Source organism: Choloepus didactylus, chromosome 1 (assembly GCF_015220235.1).
Source record: "Choloepus didactylus isolate mChoDid1 chromosome 1, mChoDid1.pri, whole genome shotgun sequence".
NCBI classification, from domain to species: domain Eukaryota; kingdom Metazoa; phylum Chordata; class Mammalia; order Pilosa; family Megalonychidae; genus Choloepus; species Choloepus didactylus.
The window spans coordinates 113087709-113107316 of NC_051307.1; the positions used below are offsets into that span (position 1 = coordinate 113087709).

The window sequence follows — 19608 nt, forward strand, 5'->3', positions numbered from 1 at the left end:
CTGTGTACCATACCACATTCTTACTCGTTATCCTGTGTGAATGTATTAGTGTCTTGAAACATGTTTGTCCCGGTGTCTACTGTAAAGCCCCTATAACATAGTGCTACATACTGCTGAATACATCGACTCATCTTCATCAGTGGTATGTCAATGCCAGCTGCTCATGTCATGGATTCCAGATGTGTCTGAAGCTAATTTCTGCTCTTTCAATGTTTTTGGGGCAATCATTGAGATCTTAGTCTCTGAAACACTGAGCCCATAACTGTTCAATCAACAGATTGTAAGTGTAGAATAGTTCTATGTTCAAGCATTTTTTTTTTTGTATTATGTGAGTGTTGTAACATGTTCCTCAACTTTCAGAGGGATTTAGCCAAACACACTATAGTGAAGCCATTTATACAAAACAAAGCAGAATAATTGACCACATGACCTGAACTCAGAAATTGTTGCATCCCTGATTGTTGCTCTTTTTAGTTTAATATAATTGTTGATTATATTTTAACAAACAATATGTCAGGCATCATTACATAGAAGCTCAGGTACATGCTGTCCTAGACTAACACTTAAACAAACATTAAGTAAACAAGTGTGCAATGATTAAAGGTTTGAAGAAGAAAAAATATGTAGACTATCGAGTCTTTAAGGAAAAAAACAAAGAATCTCTCTAGACCTGCACTGTCCAACACAGTAGCCACGAGCCACATGTAGCTATTAAACATTTTGTGGCTACTCCAAATTGAGATGTACTCTAAGTGTAAAATACACACTAGATTTTGAAGACAAATACAAAAAAAAGTAAACTATCAAATTAATAATTTTATATTATTTCATGTTAAAATGATAATATTGTGGATACACAGGGTTAAATAAAATAATTATTAAAATTAATTTCACCTTTAAAAAATTTTTTAAATGTGGATACTAGAAAATTTTAAATGACAACCTCTCATTATATATCTATCAAACAGTGCTGCTTTCAAACTGTAGTAGTAAAAACAAATCTAACCTGAGGATAAAAGAAAAAACTGTGCCAGGAAATTGAATATATCATAGAAAAAAATTTAGTAGTCTTTATGAGAATGAAATTACTTAAGAGAATATCTCTTTCTCATAAAGAACCTTCAGAAACTTTCATTTTGACCACATCTCCTTGGTACTTTTTTTTTTAACAAAACATGTCCCATATTTTTTTGCTTGTGGGATACAATGTCCTAAAACTACATGTTCCAGGTCTCTTCTTGTTAAGGAACTCTTTGGGTTTTTTTCCAAACTTGGCCTTCATTTTCTAACTATCTGTCTCCATCCCTGATAGGCCAATATGTTCTTAATTTTTGTGTTTGATAAAGGTTAAAAGAGTAATGTCCTTGATTGGAAGAATAATCTTTACTTAAAGGCTACTGAACAAGGCCTTGTTTGGGTTTCTATTACCAACTCTAAGCAATTGCTTTGATTACGTTCTCCTGCCTGTCTTAGTATTAGTACCACCAAAGCTATGATTCTTTTCATTTCCCTAATAATAATTTCACATTTTTTAACTATCCTTTCAGGAAAATATTTGTGGTCTGTTGGTTGACATTTAGATCAAGCCAGAGAGTTGAAAGCTACCACATGGTTATCCTTCACAAGAAAATTCACTGAGACCCACCTATAGGAATTGGGAGATGGGGTGGAAAAATTAGTATTGTTAGCTCACAGAAATTAAATTTTGTGGGGTTTAGTTGTCCTGTTTTTTCAAGAGATTAATCAGTTAACTTAATTTTGATATTCTTTATGAACTTCTTTCACAAGATAGTTCCTGTTTTGATGGGAATTGCATAAATTCCTGAGCTTAGATAGGACTAATAAAGCACTAAACAAGTGGTTCAATGACAAAATTTTAAACAAAAACCTAGGTAACAAATGACACATTTTAGATCAACCAAATCACAAATAGTTAAAGGAATTTTTAAAATGCACAAAGATACACCTTTATCTTATATTAAAAGAATATTTATGTATTTATTCACATAGAAACAGAACAATCTTAGAAATTTTCTATTATTTTAATGAGGTAAAAAGTCATGGTATTTTATTACAAAAGTTTTAAAATCAACATTACATGTATGAGATGTGCGTCGTGTCAACTATTTTCACTTATTAACATCAATATTTTAACTTTTAAAGTTTTTAGGGACCAAAATACTTAAAAATAAAATAAAATATTTAATTTTAAACTAAAATGACAGTTCAAGATCATCAATCTGAAGTATGGGGTAATCTTTTACAGATCTTGTTGTAAGATCTAAAATGTATTTTAGTTTGTGGTTAACTCTTAGTGATAAAAGTTATTACCACAGATCTTTAACTCTATATTTTTTTAAATGAAAAATCTAAACAATATATTTCTTTAAAGATAAATAAATTTATAATTAAGTCAAAACAATCACTATCAACATACACTAGAGTATAAGTGACTGGCAGATTTAAAAGAAAAATATATTCCTTTTATCTTGGTTAAATATTCCCCTGTAGCTTAGATTATATAAAAATTTAATTTTTTTAAATATTGAAAATAGAGAAATTCAAATTTAACTAAGGTAAATGTATTGTCAGATAGTTTTAAGACAGACAGTGATTCATTAGAGCTGGATATATAGTCTGCATTTGTATAACACAAAACTCAGTATCGATGTAAAATAAGAACCAGTTGGATACGTGCTGGCTAATATTAACCATATCAACTGATCAGTCTGAATACATCAGAAGTTAAAGACCTCTGATCAAAAATTTCATTCACAACCTGTGCTTACCAGGACAGGGTAAAGATTCAGTAGCCTGTGACAAGAAGCCCACATATGCCAGCTCTCTCACCTGTCTACTTACTTTTTCTTACTTTTCACTTCTTACTTCTGCTGTTTCCTCTTGTTTCCATGTTGGTTGACCACTTAAAGGTTTTCTCTCAAAAACTCCGGATTTGATTCTTGGTTAAAAATCACTGAGAGGGCAGTAGCATTATTTTGCTGACTTCTCATTTGCATCAGTCCATGACAGGGGGAAGGGTTAGGCCTTTATTTCAATTTTTCTCAATTAAGCACCCACTGTTCATACTCTTGACTTCTTGGTAGAAACCTTTATACCCTTGCATTTGGAAATTTTCCTTGAGCTTCCATAGATTTTCGAACGTTTAAAAGATGTGACATTGGGGGAAAATTAACTTAGATTTGTGGCTTAAAAACTGCCAGAAATTGGTAAACATCCCTGAGGGCCATTGACCTCTCTGTGAATTGATTAAACCTAGTATGAAATCAAGGGTGACCATGCAATCATTCTTTTTCCAATTCACCATTCAGTTCGACTGTATAAAATCAGTCAATATTTTAAAAACTACTTTGGCTGCAAAAATTAGTTGGATGGTTCTCTACCCTCAAGGATGTCAGCCACAGTATAGTGGGGAAGAAAACAGTAAAACTAAGATCATAGTACTGGGTGGAGTACACAAATGAGGAGGCATTGAACGAAGGCACTGCTGCCTGGCATTGGAGAATGCTTCCAGATAACTGGCTGGTAGAACTGGATCCTTAGGAAGTAAGAATCTGTCACCATCAGAGGGCCAAATATTGAGAAGAGGTCAGAGTAGTATAACGATTGGAAGTAAAAAAATGTAAACCAAGTGAGACAAGGACCTTAGCAACTAATGAAGCAGGGAAAATTTTAACTCATTTATGTTAATCTGATTGGACCAAAATTACAATCACTCCAACTCAGTTATTTAAAAAACTGGAAACCTTTGACTCACTTTTTATTATTTTTATAACATAAATGTATTCTGTACCAAAAGGATTACATAAGGGAATTTCATAAAGTATTTTCAACTGAAGGAAATAATTCTAAGAGAAAGTCAGTAAGCCTTTTCCTACCAATGAACAAGGGAAAAATAAATGGCATACAATTTAGAAGTGAAGTTTAGCGGGATTATTGGGGGAGTCCAGTTCAGTTTGAAATTTTCCTGTGTTATTCTAAAATCTAAAAGATTTATTTTTTAAGTCACAATAGAAAACCCGTAAACTTTGAAAATGAAGAATGGGCCCATGGGAAAAGCTACTCCCATCTGTACAAATAAAAATAAAATGAGAATTAGTATGACTAAACTAATTATCACTGAATTTATCCAACTGAAGATGCAGTTCAAAATTAGACTGTATGAAACAGACATTTTTATGTCTTCAGTTTCCACAAAGTCACTGTTCCATTTGATAACCACTTATTGAATACCTTTTGTATGTAGACCTTCTGTTTGGAGTTGTGAAGGACATAAATATGAGTAGCCATAGCCTCTGACCTCAGAGCATGTAAGAAAAGTTCTCTTTATCTTCTTAATAGCTCCTGTATCATCTTCCATATTGCCATCAAAACCAAAAATCTTTCAGTTCCCAATTTACCTTTCCATGCTATCTGTACTCTGGCCTTCGTTTTCTTCACTCCTGCACCCTGCCACTATCCCACTCTCCTCCCCCAAGCATCTTCCAACAGCCAAACTGTGCTCCAACTTGAAAAATATTGAGTCCAAGTAGTTTGTTACTTCCTCCTTGATTTATTTCTTTGGAAGAAAACTGCACTTAGTTGTAGGAGCTGGGCAGTCATAGCAACTTTATCAGCCCAGGTATGAACTATAGTCAAAAATAGGACACTAGGCAAGGAGGAGAAAGAGTCCTATGAAGAAGAGTTTTAGGAAAACACTGGAGAGGCCACACCTTAGTGGTCACTCTGGGAACAGTCTCCCTTCTGGCATTCTTTCTTCCTCTGACAAAAACATCTGAGACTGCTTAGAGGTGCTTCTCCAGAAAATAAGTCTGAAATTTGAATGAAGAGTGATACTCCCCAAAACATTTTATTAGCTTTGATAAAGCAGACTTGCCTAGAAGGACAAGCCCTCTCAATTAATTGTGCCTTTTCCATTGTTTTTCTATTTAGACATTTATGTGGACAAAGGTCTGACTTTGTAAAATTCTTTTATCCAGTTTAGATTGTAGTTTTTCAGGGCTTATAACTAAAAGTTTTTCCTGAAATCTAAAACCCTGGGAACTGGTCTTCCGCAACAATATGTAATTCTACCCATGTATTTATTCACAGAGTTATGATTTAGGAACAGATTATTAGTCCTTTTTTTTTTAAAGGAATTTAATTGTATCCAAAATAAAGATTACAAAGGGATTTTCATGTAATGTAGTTTGTACTTATCTTTATATAACAGCTGAAATTTCTCAAAGTCTTGGCTATCAAAGGAGATAGCCATGACATCATACATACATATTCATTTTTAAAGTCACAGTTACATTGATTGTGTTTGGTCTTTATATACACCTCAGCCAATGGGCCAGTAAGACCTAGAGCCAGAGGCCGGTAATGAGACTGCATCCCTCTGTAAATGCAGGGTATTAACAGTACCTTCAACCAGTATAGTCTGGTGCCATATTTGATGGTGACTGTCATCCTTGGTGAATGTGTACAGCACAGCAGAGTTCAGGTCTTACCAACAGTGCTGAGAATGACACAGCCTGGAGGTGAGCATTGCTTGCAAAGTTAGGACCATGTCACAATGGTGATGTCACACTAGATGGGATCAAAACATCTAAACACATAGGGTTAAATGGACAAGTTCTACTAGGAAAGATACATTAATATACAGTCTTTTGGCAACTGTTTCATATGCACAGTTTGTGTATGAACTCACTATAAATGAAACACAGATTCTGGAGCACTAAACACCATTTATATAGTATTTGCCTTTTTCAGAATAGCTCACAGAATCAGTGATGTTGAACCATTTCTTCATTTTTTAGTATATCATATTCTGTACCAGTGTTTTCAACTACATTTCCAGATAATAAAATAGACTCTTATGCCAGAAAATACTATAAATCACTCCTAAAGACTCCAATAGACCATGGCATCCACAAAAATTCAAATACGTTTTATCCTAGAAACATGGGAAGTTCATAGTCTCTCAACATTCAAAATGTTTCAACATAAATAGGATGGGCAATACACAAGAATGTAAGAATTCAGAAAACAAAATGCAAAGGGACTCAGAATTCTATTCCTGATTAAAAGGTCATCCTAAGAAAGGTTACGACAAAAACAGACCATGGATAATTTGATTCCTAGAGAAATTTGCAAATATGTGCACAAAGTAGACACTAAAACTTATAATTGAAGAAATATCTATCACTGTAACTTGAATATTAAAAGAAAAAGGGTATTTTCAAAGCCTTACTAATATCCACAAATTAATATGCATGAAAATCAAATTGCCAACTGTGTCAAAAATTTAAACTCTAGTGGAGATCTTAGATTTATCCACATTTAGATAATAGCTTGAATATGTCAAAGTATTAAATGTTCCTCTTAGTTTCCAGTCCCCAAATGACCACTAAATGCTTCCATACTGCTCTTTTAGAAATAATAAAATTGCATTTTTTCTTCCCTTGTTTACCATTATGTATATCCCTTGCCATTTTCTATAAGCTCTAAGCTATAATACCACTGAAACGGTGCCAAAAAAATAATGAAGTGAAAGTGAATAGAGGTCTTACAAAATATTTGGATTTGGTAATACTCCAAAGCACTACATTTGTCATTTTCTGTGTCTCCTAAAATACAGCCTTACAAATAAGTATTAAAAAATCTTTTTCTTGTAAGGTAAAGTAGAAAACTAAATGACTGCACCCAATTTAAGAAAGACCAATATAAAAATCCCCAAAAACTAAGAGTTAATTTAGGGATTAACAGCTTGTGTAGCCTAAGTGTATTTTTCCCCTTAACCAAAGAAACGGATTTTGAACAGATTTGGATTCAAACTGTGGGAAGATTAAGTAAATAGTCGACTGCCACTGATAACTAGAGGCCAACTAAAAAATCAAGCTAAAAGATTTCTGAAATTAGAGACCAAACCAATGGGAAAATGTGATTGAATTTACAGAAATTTCTTTTACATGTAGATTTCACAAGCATGTCTACTGGATACCTTTACAGTTAATGTGACAATCTTTTGTACTCTCCCAAAATAATATTTGTTATGCACTACGAAAGTATTCCAAGGAAATATGAAGGTGTGTGCCTGTAGGTGCCATGAGGTTTTTAAGAGAGGGAGAAAAAGACGGTGTTTATCCAACACATGGATGCGTGTGCGTGCATTTACTCACCACACAAATCCTGACTGAACAGTTCTAACCAGAACATGACAGCTCAGAGTCAAAAGCCACTGCTCCAGGTCTCACTAGGAGTTTTTGTCCAAGTGGAGTGGGACTGGCCCTTAGCAACTATGTCCCAATAGGTGTCACTCACTACAGATTGAAATTAGAGAAAACAAGGCAAAAACTATTCTCAAAGGGCATAAAAGGCTTGAGCTTTAAAATTGAAGTTGGCTGCATCAAAAATATGTTGACAGTGCTAAAAGGCTCCTTCCCCACTCCTTGGTATTTTTTTCTTTCTTGCACCCACACCTTTATTTATTTACTTAATTACTTTTTTGGTAGGCTTGCTATTCTCATTTTGTTGCAAGGCTGCATTTTAATTCATCTGACTTTGCAAAATTCAACAAAGTCCTTTGACACCTGTGTTCGTTTTTTCTCAGCTGGTGAATGAGCAACAAGAAAGCAGACCCCTCCTGAGTCCCTCCATCGATGACTTTCTCTGTGAAACGAAATCAGAGGCAACAGCAAGGCCAGTAACATCCAACACAGCGGGTAAATGTTACTTTTAACTCTTCCTCAAGTAGAGCTAATTTTAACTAAATTAAGATCCTCATTTTCTTTCCATAATGCATTGTAAGTGGGAAACAATGTTTGCAACCAAATGAAACTTTACAAAATACACTACTCAAGGTAAATAAATAAATCACTTTCATTATTTAAGAAACTGCAATGTATATGACCAACCCAATTTAGCAATGAATCATTTTTCTATGCAGATTTTCGTATTTACACCTCAAGTCACATCACATTAGGAGTCTTTAAAACAAAAGCATTTATTTCAGAGTGAGGTTTTTCAAGTTCTGGATGATGTCCAAATTATTTCTGGAAAAAATTTACATGACAAAAGTCCAATAAAATAAAAATGTGGGCAGTTTCTTCACATGGATTGAAATAGCAATGAAAATGCCCTAGAGCCTTAGACAATTTTAAAGCCAGTTTCGTTTGTCATATACATGTGTTACTTGCTCCCTCTTACAACAATTTATTTTACCTTCTGGAATTAAAAACTAGAACAGTAAACCATCATCTGCACAGGATCTGGCACGATTGGATACTCTGTAAGTGTTCATCGAGCGAGGAAATGCAGGGAGCTCTTGTTAGCAGCAGCTTTTCTGCATTGATTTCTATCAATGACAGCTTTTCTGCATTGATTTCATTCAGTACATTCACATTGAAAGGTATGTTGTTCAAATAAGAATGCAAAAGGGATGTTCTGAATCAAAGAACAGAAGTTCCATTGGATATGCAGGACAGAAGTTAGTGGAAAAAGATGATAATTTACTGTCTTGTTAAACTCTTTCCATTTTCCCATCATGGCTTCAGCTTGCTGTCAGCTTACATGTTTTTATTAGACTTCTGAGCAAGTGAACAAATTTGCAGAAGAAGGAAATTGTTATTTTGCAAAACTGCCAAAAACGGCAAGAGTTTAATGGGAGATAGAGGCATTTTTTTTGTGAGACTGTACTCTATGGGCTCTGGGGTCAAACTTGGTGAGTTCAAACCCCAGCTCTGCCACTCAGCAGCTGTGTGTCCTTGCACAGGGCTCTACTTAAGCCTCTGTTTGCTCACCTATCCAATAATATGAGATCTGAACTTCAAAGTTCACTTGGGAAGATTAAATGAAGCACTCTGTATAAGTGCTTAGCAAGGTGTAAGCTCTGAATGGTGTTACCATTACCATTAGCTATCAGATGAAAAACAGTATTCTCAGCACTTCCCTTTTCAGATGCACTAATTTTTTTATATCACATCAAAGTAATCATTTTCTAAGTTTAGCTGTCACTTTGAGTAATCAAGCAAATAAAATTGTACTTGGTATATGTCTTAGTTTCCTGTCTGTGATCACAAATATGATAAAATGGGTTGGCTTAGACAACGGGAATTTATTGGCTCACAGTTTGAGGCTAGAAGTCCAAAATCAAGGTGTCAGCAAGGTGATTTTTTTTCCCTGAAGACTGTGGCTTTCTGGGGCTGGCTGCTGGAGATGCTTGGTCCTTGGATTTTCTGTCATATGGAGATGTCCTCTCCTTTCTCTTCCAGATTCCACTGACTTCCAGCGTCTTGCTCTTCCCATGGCTTTTTCTCTCTGTCTGAATTTCATTCCATTTATAAAGGATTCCAGGAATCCAGATTAAAGCCCAACCCATTTCAGCTGGCCACATCTTAACTAAAAATACCATTTTCAAAAGATCCTATTTAGGATGGGTTCAAACCCACAGGAATGGATTAAGAACATTTTTTGTTGTTGTTGTTTTGTTTTTTTTCTGGGATACATAGTTGAACTTCCCACAGTGCATTTTAGGCAGGAAATCAAACAATGCCATCATGTCAGAGTCATCCTTCTGACCTCTGAAACTGGATCTCATCCCTCCAAAACCAGAGAGCTACCCCCAGAAAAATACAGAGGGGCCTTGTTTCTCTAATTGCCAGCAAATTGGGATTCTGGTGGAATCCACGAGAATGGGATGCACTGAGAAGTCCCTGCTGTTCTAAGCAGCAGCACAAAGAATAAAGTTCCTCAGATCTTGCTTCCAGAACCCTCTGTACATTTCACTTCTCGCTGATGCCAAAACTAAGTCACTTAGGAAGGGCCCACCCTGAGAGAGCAACATAAAATTTGGAGGCTTCTAACTTAGTAAAAGACAGACCTGTGAAATACTGGAGTTAAAAAAATCAAAAGAATGCGCAATTTCTTGCGATCCCAGAAACTAAAGCATTGTCCTCTGAAGTAAGGGGTCTGGTTAAATGGTGTTCTGAGACCAAGGTGGGCTTTTCTTTTCTTAGTATCTGCATCCAGTGCATCTGGATCACACAGATTTTTATCCTGAAGAAGGATTCTTGTTTGATAGCAGGTTTTTCTATTCTCAATAAAACTGAATTTAAAAAAAAAAAAAAAAAAAGTATATCTCAAGTTATAAATATTATCATTTTTAAAATCCCAAAGGAACATACTTCATATTTAAATCAATACCAAATAAACAATATAGGAAATCATTTATCATTTATCTTTTCGAAAGGTCAATCAAATCATATATTTTTTTCTCTATTAACCCTAAAAGAACATATTAATATTCTGCTTCATAAACGTTTTAAATAATGGATTTTTTCCTAAAGTCTTTCAGTGTATCCTTTTTATTTCTTGTTTCTATGTTATTACTTACTTTCTTATCATACAATAATGATGACTTTCATTTTTTGTTTACCAAATAATGATATTTTTCATTTTTTGTCAGTAACATCCTAAATTCTCTTTAATTTGTCTTCAATCCAGGTGGACTGCTAATTCCTTTGGCCCTCTCAAATTGTATCGCTAGATGATATCTAAGCTAAAATAATTGCTATTATCCCTGATTTTAAGATGGCAAATAAATGTATATTACACACAGATGCATATCAAATGCACTGAAAGTAACTCAGCAATTGGTATTTTAAGATCTCAATTGCGTAATTACAAGTAATTACTATAAGAATTCCAACAAATAACTTTTTGTTCTGTAATCTCTCAACAACATCTAATAGGTATCATAACATAGGGCATACTTTTCCAAAGAGCAAGAAAAACAAGGCATCTTTGGTTTACATGTATTTTCTCCATAAACTTGAGCCATTAGGTGAAGAATGACAATAGAGGAGATATTTTGCATAGTTTAAAAAATATATAATCTCACCCCTTGAAAAAACTATATATTTAGGGGAAGAGCTACTTTTGGCAAGTTCACAATCCTGCCACAGCCACCTAATAAAATATCTTAACTGGAAAATTAGTGTAATATTTACAAAATACAATTTCTTGAAGCCCAAATAGCTACTAGACCAATGGCATATCTCTTAAGAAAAGACTTAAAAATGTCTCTGAATTTGGGCTGTAGCTTTAATTACCTAGTCCAGAAAAAAGGTAAAAGTTGATTAAAGTATTTGAGTCCATTAAGTCTATTTGACATCACTGGCAAAATCCTGCCTAAAGGACTTTACTTTGTAGCCACTATACAAGAAAATACGTACTGTGTTTTCTAGAATGCCACAATGCCTTACAAAGCAGAAGAGAGGGCCCATCAGCTCCTTGTACCACATCATTGACTACACCAGTTAGGGTGACTCCATGATCTGTTCTTGCTGATCACTCCATGTAGATCCCTTCCTCTGGAGAAATTCAGTAAAAATCTGAACTCATTACACTATAGTGGTGGTAATAGCTTCACATTTACCATCAAGGTATCAAAACAGGGCTCCGTTATAGATGCTATTTTATTCTAACTCTTTTACACAGCCCCAGCTCCCAGGGCCCAAAATAAATAGTTTTTGTGCCCTGTGGAAGCCTTCCAGTTTAATAGGTTGTACTCTTCAATCAGGTGTCCTTGAGGTAAATGGAATCAGATATTGAAGTAATGTTCTGTCTTCCAAGAATGAAATGCTACATAAAAGATTAGAAAGCCATATCAATAGAGTCAGCACACTGGTTCAGGTTCAGAAAGTCCAGAGAGGAGCAGTGAAGAACAAGGCTTTGGAGTGATAAGGCCTGCATTGGATTCCCAGTGCAGACACTGACAAGCCAGCGGCAGTAGCTCCCTATCACTGCTGTAACAAATTACCACAAACTTCGTGGTTTCAGACAACACTAATGTATCATTTTACAGTTCTGGAAGTCAGAATTCCTACGCTCAAGGTGTTAGTAGGGCTAAATTCCTTCCAGTGGTTGCAGGAGAAAGTCTGTTTGTTTGCCTTTTCTAGCTTCTAGAGGCCACCTGCTTTTCTTGGCTTGTGGCCTCCTCCTCCATCTTCAAAGCCAGCAACAGAGCATCTTCAAATCTCTCTTTCTCTCTCTTTCTCTCTATCTCTAACTTTTGCTTCCATCCTCAATCTTCTCTAATTGACCTTCCAGCCTCCCTCTTTTAAGGAACCTTATAATATTGGGCCTACCAATATAATGTAGTATAATCTCTCCACCTCAAGATCCTTAACTCAATCACATCTGCAAAATCTTTTGCCATGTAAGGCATCATATTCACAGGTTCCAGAGATTAGGAAATAGACATATTTAGAGGGCCATTATTCTGTCTACCACACCACCTGTGCCATTTTGGACAAGTTACTTAACATCTCCAAGCCTCAGTTTTCTCATATGTAAACTCAGAATACCTGTTTTACAGGATTTTATGAGGATTAAGCAAGAAAATGTTCATAAGCACTCACCGTATTTTGTATGCTCAATAAGTAGTTTTTGTAATCATTTCCAACCTCATCTGTCTAGAATCTGCTTCAAGCATAAATGTTTTCAGTAGTCTCCTGATAGTAATAAATATTTCTTTGAATTATTACTATGTTCCTAGAACTATCTAAGCATTTTACTCTATGAAGTAGAGTTAGAGTTTTATCACTTAGGCAGGTACTAAAACTCAAAGAGATTAAGTGGCTTGCCCAAAGTTACATAGCTAGCACATGGATTTGACCCCAGGCAGTCTTAACCATTGTCCTGTGCTGCCTTGCTTTATGCACAATGGCTAGGAAACATCAAGACACCAAAATGGGTTAGCTAGCTGAACTAAAGTGAGGAAGACAGGACAAAGTGCTGCATTGGATGACTGGGAAAATATCGGCCAGTTCAGAAGTTACCAAGCTAGGAAATCACACTGAAGAAGCAGATGGAAGTGAAGGGAATGACTTCCTTTGGTCAGTGGAACCACACAGCCAATGAAGTTAAATGGAAACATGTGGTCCACATAGAAAACAGGAAAATAATTTTATTCCAAGAAGATATTTTATTGGGTACACACACACAGATGCACATGCACATTTTCACATCCACTTCAAGAGTGGTTATCCTTTGTGTTCTTAATTTAAACACATAGACAGTGGACCCCAAAGCTTCATGTATCTAAGGGAATCTTTAAAATTGGATTAAGATCAGCCATGGCATGCTAACTTTGAAGCCCACATAGAGTAGGGAGACCCTTAGTTTTAAGTCTAAACTAAAGGAGACACACACACATGCTATTTGTCTTCCAGAGAGTGAAAGGCTGTACCCAACCTGCTATGCTTTTGAAATTGTGGTGGGGGCAGGGACTCGCTCAGCTTCAAAGTTTGCCCTTTGACCTCCAAGCTACCCCTTTCATCAACTGGGCAGCAAACAAGGCTTTTATGTGCAGAGCATTTGTTTCACTTTTGCTGGGAAAAGAACAAAGAGACAGAGAGCTCAGAATGAACACAGGAAATACCAAGGACACTTTGGAGGGGAAAAGAATGTTTGAATTTGAAATTCACTCTTTTTAGTAATTCATTTTTTTCTGAATGGTGAGCAGCAGATATAGAATTAAATTAATACTCACCAGTTATTATTCTGTAACAAATGTGCTTCCTATGTACAAGTAGACTATTACTATATAATTTGCTGCTCAAAGAAGTCTAGGACTAAGTGACTAATTCCTAGTTGTGCAATTAAAAAAAGAGCATATATGGCATTCCAGAGACTGACATTGACTTCCTTCCTTCTTTTATAAGGAAATCACATTGGGCCTAGAATCCCTGCCAAAGTAACCGTGGCCTGGAAATTTCTGTTTAAATGTCCAATGGATATGAAGTTTGTGGCATCCTAGCTAATCTTGGCTGCCTGCCATCCTTGAGTTTTAGACATAAAGGCAGGCAGCTTAGCTCTGAAAGCCAGTTCTTCTCCCCCACATTGAAGTACTTCCTAACCACAAGGCACTCCTCATATCTTAGAGCATCTAAGCTTTGGAAAGTGGCTCCCAGCTCCTCAGGAAGACTCAGATGAGATAAGCTGACACTTTCAGGCCATTTTATGATAAATTTACTTCATAGGATCCTCTGTAGAACCAGTACCTTTGTTTCATCCTCAGTTTTGTTCCCAGTGGCGTTTTCCATTCTGTTGGTGTATGGATCTCATTCTTGCCTGAAATAGAAAGGAACAGGGAAAATAGGAGATCAACAGAAAGGAAAGGAAAGGAAAGCCTTGCAAATTGGCTCCTACAAATGAAAATAACCTTTATTGGGTACCTATAGTATGTCTGACACTTTACATATATAATTTAAGCCTCATATTATACCTAAAAGACAGACTAGTAATTCCCCCATTTTTCAGATGAGGAAACTGAAACCCAGATCAAGAAACTTTCTCCAAGTCACATAGCTGAGCAAGGTAGAGCCAGGTCTGTTTGACTCTGAAGCTATGCTTTTTCCATTTCACCACCCAACATCTGAGCACTGTGATTTGTAATTGAAATCAGAAAACACAATTTTTAAGAGTAAAGTTTGTCATACTATTCTAAGGTCCCCACAGGAATGCTCATGAAGATAAGAGAGTACTAAAGAAACTTGGTTGTGAGTTCACCCAACCCTGATCTTCTTGCCTTGAGTTCAAGGGATGATAGAGTATTGAGAGATTGACAAAAATCTAATCCTCCTCCCAGAGGAAAAGCTGGAAGTTCCACAGAAGAGAAATGGTGGAGTCCTTGTTGTCAGAGACTTTTAAGGGATGGCTAACACAGGGACTTTCTCTGTCACCTCAGTGGCCTTCCTCAGCTGGTTAGGTTAAAGAGATCCTAGGCCACGGAGCCACTAGCTCAGTTCAGTAGGCAGCTTCTCTCTGGTGCTGGGGCTGGTGAAAACATCTCTGGCTGATAGAGAGATAGGGCTGGAGAAACCCACAAATCTGAAGTTTCTGATTCAAACACTAGTCAAACACTTGTTACAAGCACTGCTAAAAGAAAGACGAATTGCCAAGTTACAAAGCTTCCCTTTTTAATTCTCCTTTGCCTGGTTTGCAATTGAACGGATTATTTCTTCCTTCATTACAGTATTTAATACAATGTAATCAACCTGCTAGGAAATAAAAGTTGATCAGTTTTATGGTTTGTTACATTGAAACTTAAATTTGCATTCTAAGCAGCCAAGGCATGGCCATGTGCACCTATTCATCAACTGGGATTATAAAATCCCTCTCTAGGGTGAGCCCAAGCAGCATGCCATTTCCTGATTGAACTATTTAATTAACTAAAAAGATGATTCACAGAATTCTTTTATACGCTATATACTATAGAAGTTTGAAGTTGAAACAGAGAGACGTTCAGAAACTTCACCTACTCTTTCTCATACCTGTTTTATAGGTATATCTCCTCTCTGGAAAAACTGCAATCTAAAATAAATGTTCTCTATAAATAAAGCAGAGCAATAAAATAAGTAGTACCTGAATGCTGATTCAGTTTTATCATTTTAATTTCATCAAAGCTTCATCACTGGTGAGGCTGGTCTAAGTCCTGCATCACTGGTTTGTACCATGCCTGGTGAAGGAGAACATCAAACAAACATTCCAGTCTAAATACAGACTGTCTTTGTAATCAATAGTAAGCAAATTTAATTTGATTTGGTACTTCTAAACTATCCTACAAATGCAAAATCTTTTTCTGTACCCAGCTGGAACCTATTTTTAAAAAAAGTTATTTCAGAGCAGTAGATGGGCTTATCTTAACCTCTTCCATCTTTGATAGTATTGACCACAGGCTTAGATCTCCTGGACCTGAGTGAACCAGTCTCTCAAACCCAAACCAAAGCCAAGAAGTTGGAGGCCTCATCGAAAACCTCATCCCTCAAAAAAAAGGCCGATGGATCTGACCTCATCAGTGCAGATGCTGAGCAGAGAGGCCAGCCTCTCAGAGTTCCTGAGACTTCATCCTTAGATTTAGGTAAGGCAATATAGCTTTTGTTTTCTGCTGCATTAAGAAAAGATAAATTCCATATAGAAAACTGAGTAGGGCACAGGTTCTTCAGTGCTTGAGTAGAGTAGCAGTTGAGAAACTCAACTTTGAGTAACTGGTTAAATCAGGAAGGGTCCTCCAGAAGATAGATAGATAGATAGATATCTTTACATATATATATATATATGGAGATTTATTTTACATTTCTTTTAAGGAATTGGCTCATGTAGTTGTTGGGGCTGGCAAGTCTGAAATCTGTAGAGCATGCCGGTAGCTGTAAACTAAGAGAGAAGCTTATGTTGTAGTCTTGGACCAGAATTTCTTCTCCAGGAAACCTCCAATTTTTGCTCTTAAGGCCTTCAACCAATTGGATGAGGCCCACCCATACTATCAAGGGTAATCGCCCTTACTTGAAGGCATCTGATTGTAGATGTTAATCACAATTACAAAAAAACCTTCACAGCAACATCTAGGCTAGTATTTGATCAAGCAACTAGACACCATAGCCTAGCCAAGTTGACACATAAAATTGGCAATCGCACTGGTGTTGATTAATTCATTTATTCAACCCACATGTATTGAGTTCTTGTTAGGTGCCAGGCACCATGCTAGGCACTGGACGTACAAATAAAAATAAGTTGTTGACCTTGCCTCTAGGAGCATTCAGTCTACTAGGAGAGAGGTATATTAGTAAAGAATACAAGGTCCAGAGACAGCAACACTAAACGGCAGCATGTTGCATGCTTGGGGAGACATCCAATACAATGACAATAGCTACATTTATTAATGGCTTACAATATCCAGGGACTGTGCTACGTGATTTACATATATTATCTCATTAAATCCTACATAACAACTCTGAAATAAGTGAGGAACTAGGTTTTGAAAATTCAAGCAACTTGCCCAAGAGCTCACAGTTAGTAAGTGGTTGTTTCAGTTTCCCAGCTGCTAAAACAAATGCCATACAATGGGTTGGCTTAACAACAGGAATTTGTTAGTTCACAGTTTCAGAGGCTAAAAGGCTTGCTTCTTCCCAGGGTCAGTATCTTCTGACTGGCTGGCATTCTTTGGCTTTTTTGTCACATGGCAATGCACATGGTGGTGTCTTCTCCTTTCTCTTCCAGGCCATTGACTGTTAGCTTCTTGCTGCTCCGTGTGGCTTCTCTCTGTGTGGCCTTCTCTGTAAGGCCTCTAGTAATAGGATTAAGACCCATCCTGATTCAGTTGGGTCACAGCTTAACTGAAGTAACCTCATCAAAAGGTTCACATCCACAGGAATGGGTTAAGATTAAGAACATGTTTTTGGGGGTACATAACTCCAGACCACCACAGTGGTAGATCTGGGATTTGAACCTAACTCTAGCTGACTTCAAAGGCCATGCTTTTATCCACTATGCTCTACATTCTATTGAGAAAGGAGAGCTTAAGCCTTTCTAGGTGAATGGTACCAGTCAGAAACAAGTTGTCTTTTCTCAGCAGAAAGGAAGGCCTTAGGTATTTCAGAGAGCTAAGGGGAACAATGTATCTCTCCTGATTGTGATTATCTAGTGTGTGCGTGTGTGTGCATACATACGTAAAATGAGCATATTAATAACATCCATAGGTCGTCATGAAGACAACATGGAGATATGTATGTGAAATCACTTAGCATGTTGTTATGTTCATGTTACATAACATGAACATAACATGTTACACTAAACAAAGATTAATGTATTTGTTTGGTAAACATTGCCCTAAGTACCTACTGTGTTCCAGGTTCGTGCTGTTGTGCTGGGAACATAAAGGAAAATAATGTGAATTCTCTGCCCTCCATGAGTCTAGTGGGGAGGCAGGAAAATGTTTAAATGATTATAATAAAATATATTCTATATGCTGCAATAAAGGAAGGCACTCACAGAAACCCTGACCCAGCCTGGGGGTTGGAGAGTCACATGGGAGGTGTTATGTGAATCAGGTCTTGAGGGATGAGTAGGAATTCTCCAAACGAAAGGATGATCAGGAGAGGGGTTGAGGGGACAGTACTGGGCATTCCTGGTGCAGAGGAGAAAGACATTCATATGCAAATAGATAAATACAAAGAGAAGTCTTTTCAAGTAAATACAAGTATTACCATAGTATTCAAGGCTGATAGAGTTGTGAGAAATAAGACAGAGAGTCACCAGGGGTCAGATAATGGGAGTGCTTGAGTGCCATGCTCTTAAGATTTTTTTAGTGGGTTGACCAGGGGAGAAAGAAAGAGAGTATTGAAGGGATTTATGCAGAATGACAAACAGATTCTCAGGTTAGAAAAATCCTACTCCGCAGATAAATGGAGAATGAAATGGAAGTAGAGAGACTAATACAGACACCCAAGATAGTGACGGAGGGGCTGGAGAAGGGGAGACAGATTAAAAAAAATACAAGAACAGGACCTGGGGACCCAATGAATGTATTTATGCAAGAGAGGGAGATGTGTAAATGTGCCAAGGTCTGCAATAGAGGAAAAATAGAGGGAAAGGGGGGAAGAAGGAATTCAGAGGAAAATATTGAGGGACCTGTGGGGCTTCTCTGTGGAGATATCCAATAGACTGTCAAATATGTAAGTCTGGAACTCCGGAAAGAGAGTTGAGCAGAACAGAGATTCGGAATCAGTAGCCTCTGAATGAATATTGCAGCTATGGGGGCAAATGAGATCATCCCGGGATAGACTGTCAGAAAAAGGGAAGAGAAACAACCCACTGTCTGAATTAGCTGCACACACAGGATCCCCTCTCTCCTACCATATCCCTCTTTGAGGCCTGTCTCTTTAGGGAAACACTTTTTATAAATGAAAAATCTGAAACAAGGTTGTTTAAGTGGTTTATTCACATTCACACACCTGCTAATAAGAGAAAACCCATGTTCTTTTCTCTAAGAATCAGGCCCCATAACATTCTCTCGGCTTTCTCTATTGTCTTCCTTCTCCCTATTCCCATGATTCTTCTATTTCCCTTTGGTGAAAAATTAAGTGGTCTATGTAAAAGCTGTGAAAAGTGTTTCAGCTTCTTCCCACCTCCTTTTCCCTTTTCCCAGTGAGGCTCATCTCTTTAAACAGAGTTTCTTTCTCGAGGCATGCTGTAGCTGAGGCTGATATGGTCGACTCTCTATATTGGTTCTTCTCCTGATCTTGTGGGTTCACACAGGATTCAGAATGCAAATAGCTCTTGAAATAAATTCAGGTAAAAGCAACTTGATTGCTTCAACTGCAAAATTTATCTTGATAGGTCTTATTTTTATTTTAGCTGCACATGTTTTGTTAAATGTCAGACACTTTGAAAAGGCTGGTCTGGGGGTCTGAGAACATCATTCTTCAGAAAAGCATGAGAAAAATGTTGCACAGTCCCACCACTTTAGGGTATGACCCCTGGAAAATGACAGTTTGCCTTAATAAACAAGATTGTAGCCTATCTACTGTAAAATAAGACAAAAATCAATACTTGAAGCCACCGAAATAGGACCATCAAAATTCTCTTCCAAAGAGATGGCCCCTCTCCCAACTTTGTTCTCTGTGCCTTTCTTTCCTGCCACTGCCCACTTTATTGGAATTTAGGAAGAGATAAACCTTGAAGACAAATGCTTGAATTTCTCCATGAGGTCAAGCAATACTCCAGATCATGTTTATTCAGTCATTCAGTCAAAAGCAATGATCATCA

At 36.8% G+C, this 19608-nt stretch overlaps 1 protein-coding gene across 17 annotated transcripts in view; it reads left to right on the plus strand.

Annotated features, from left to right (window-relative positions):
- Positions 1-19608, plus strand: part of PEX5L (peroxisomal biogenesis factor 5 like) — a 238399-nt gene that overhangs the window by 138584 nt on the left and 80207 nt on the right. For 13 of the 17 annotated variants that reach the window (XM_037839987.1, XM_037839993.1, XM_037840031.1 and 10 more), the window contains 2 exons: positions 7613-7724; positions 15731-15925. In XM_037839987.1, the coding sequence (XP_037695915.1) occupies positions 7613-7724; positions 15731-15925 (307 nt within the window). The remainder of the gene's footprint in view (positions 1-7612; positions 7725-15730; positions 15926-19608) is intronic. The other 4 variants (XM_037840022.1, XM_037840039.1, XM_037839972.1 and 1 more) reach the window with 1 other exon arrangement.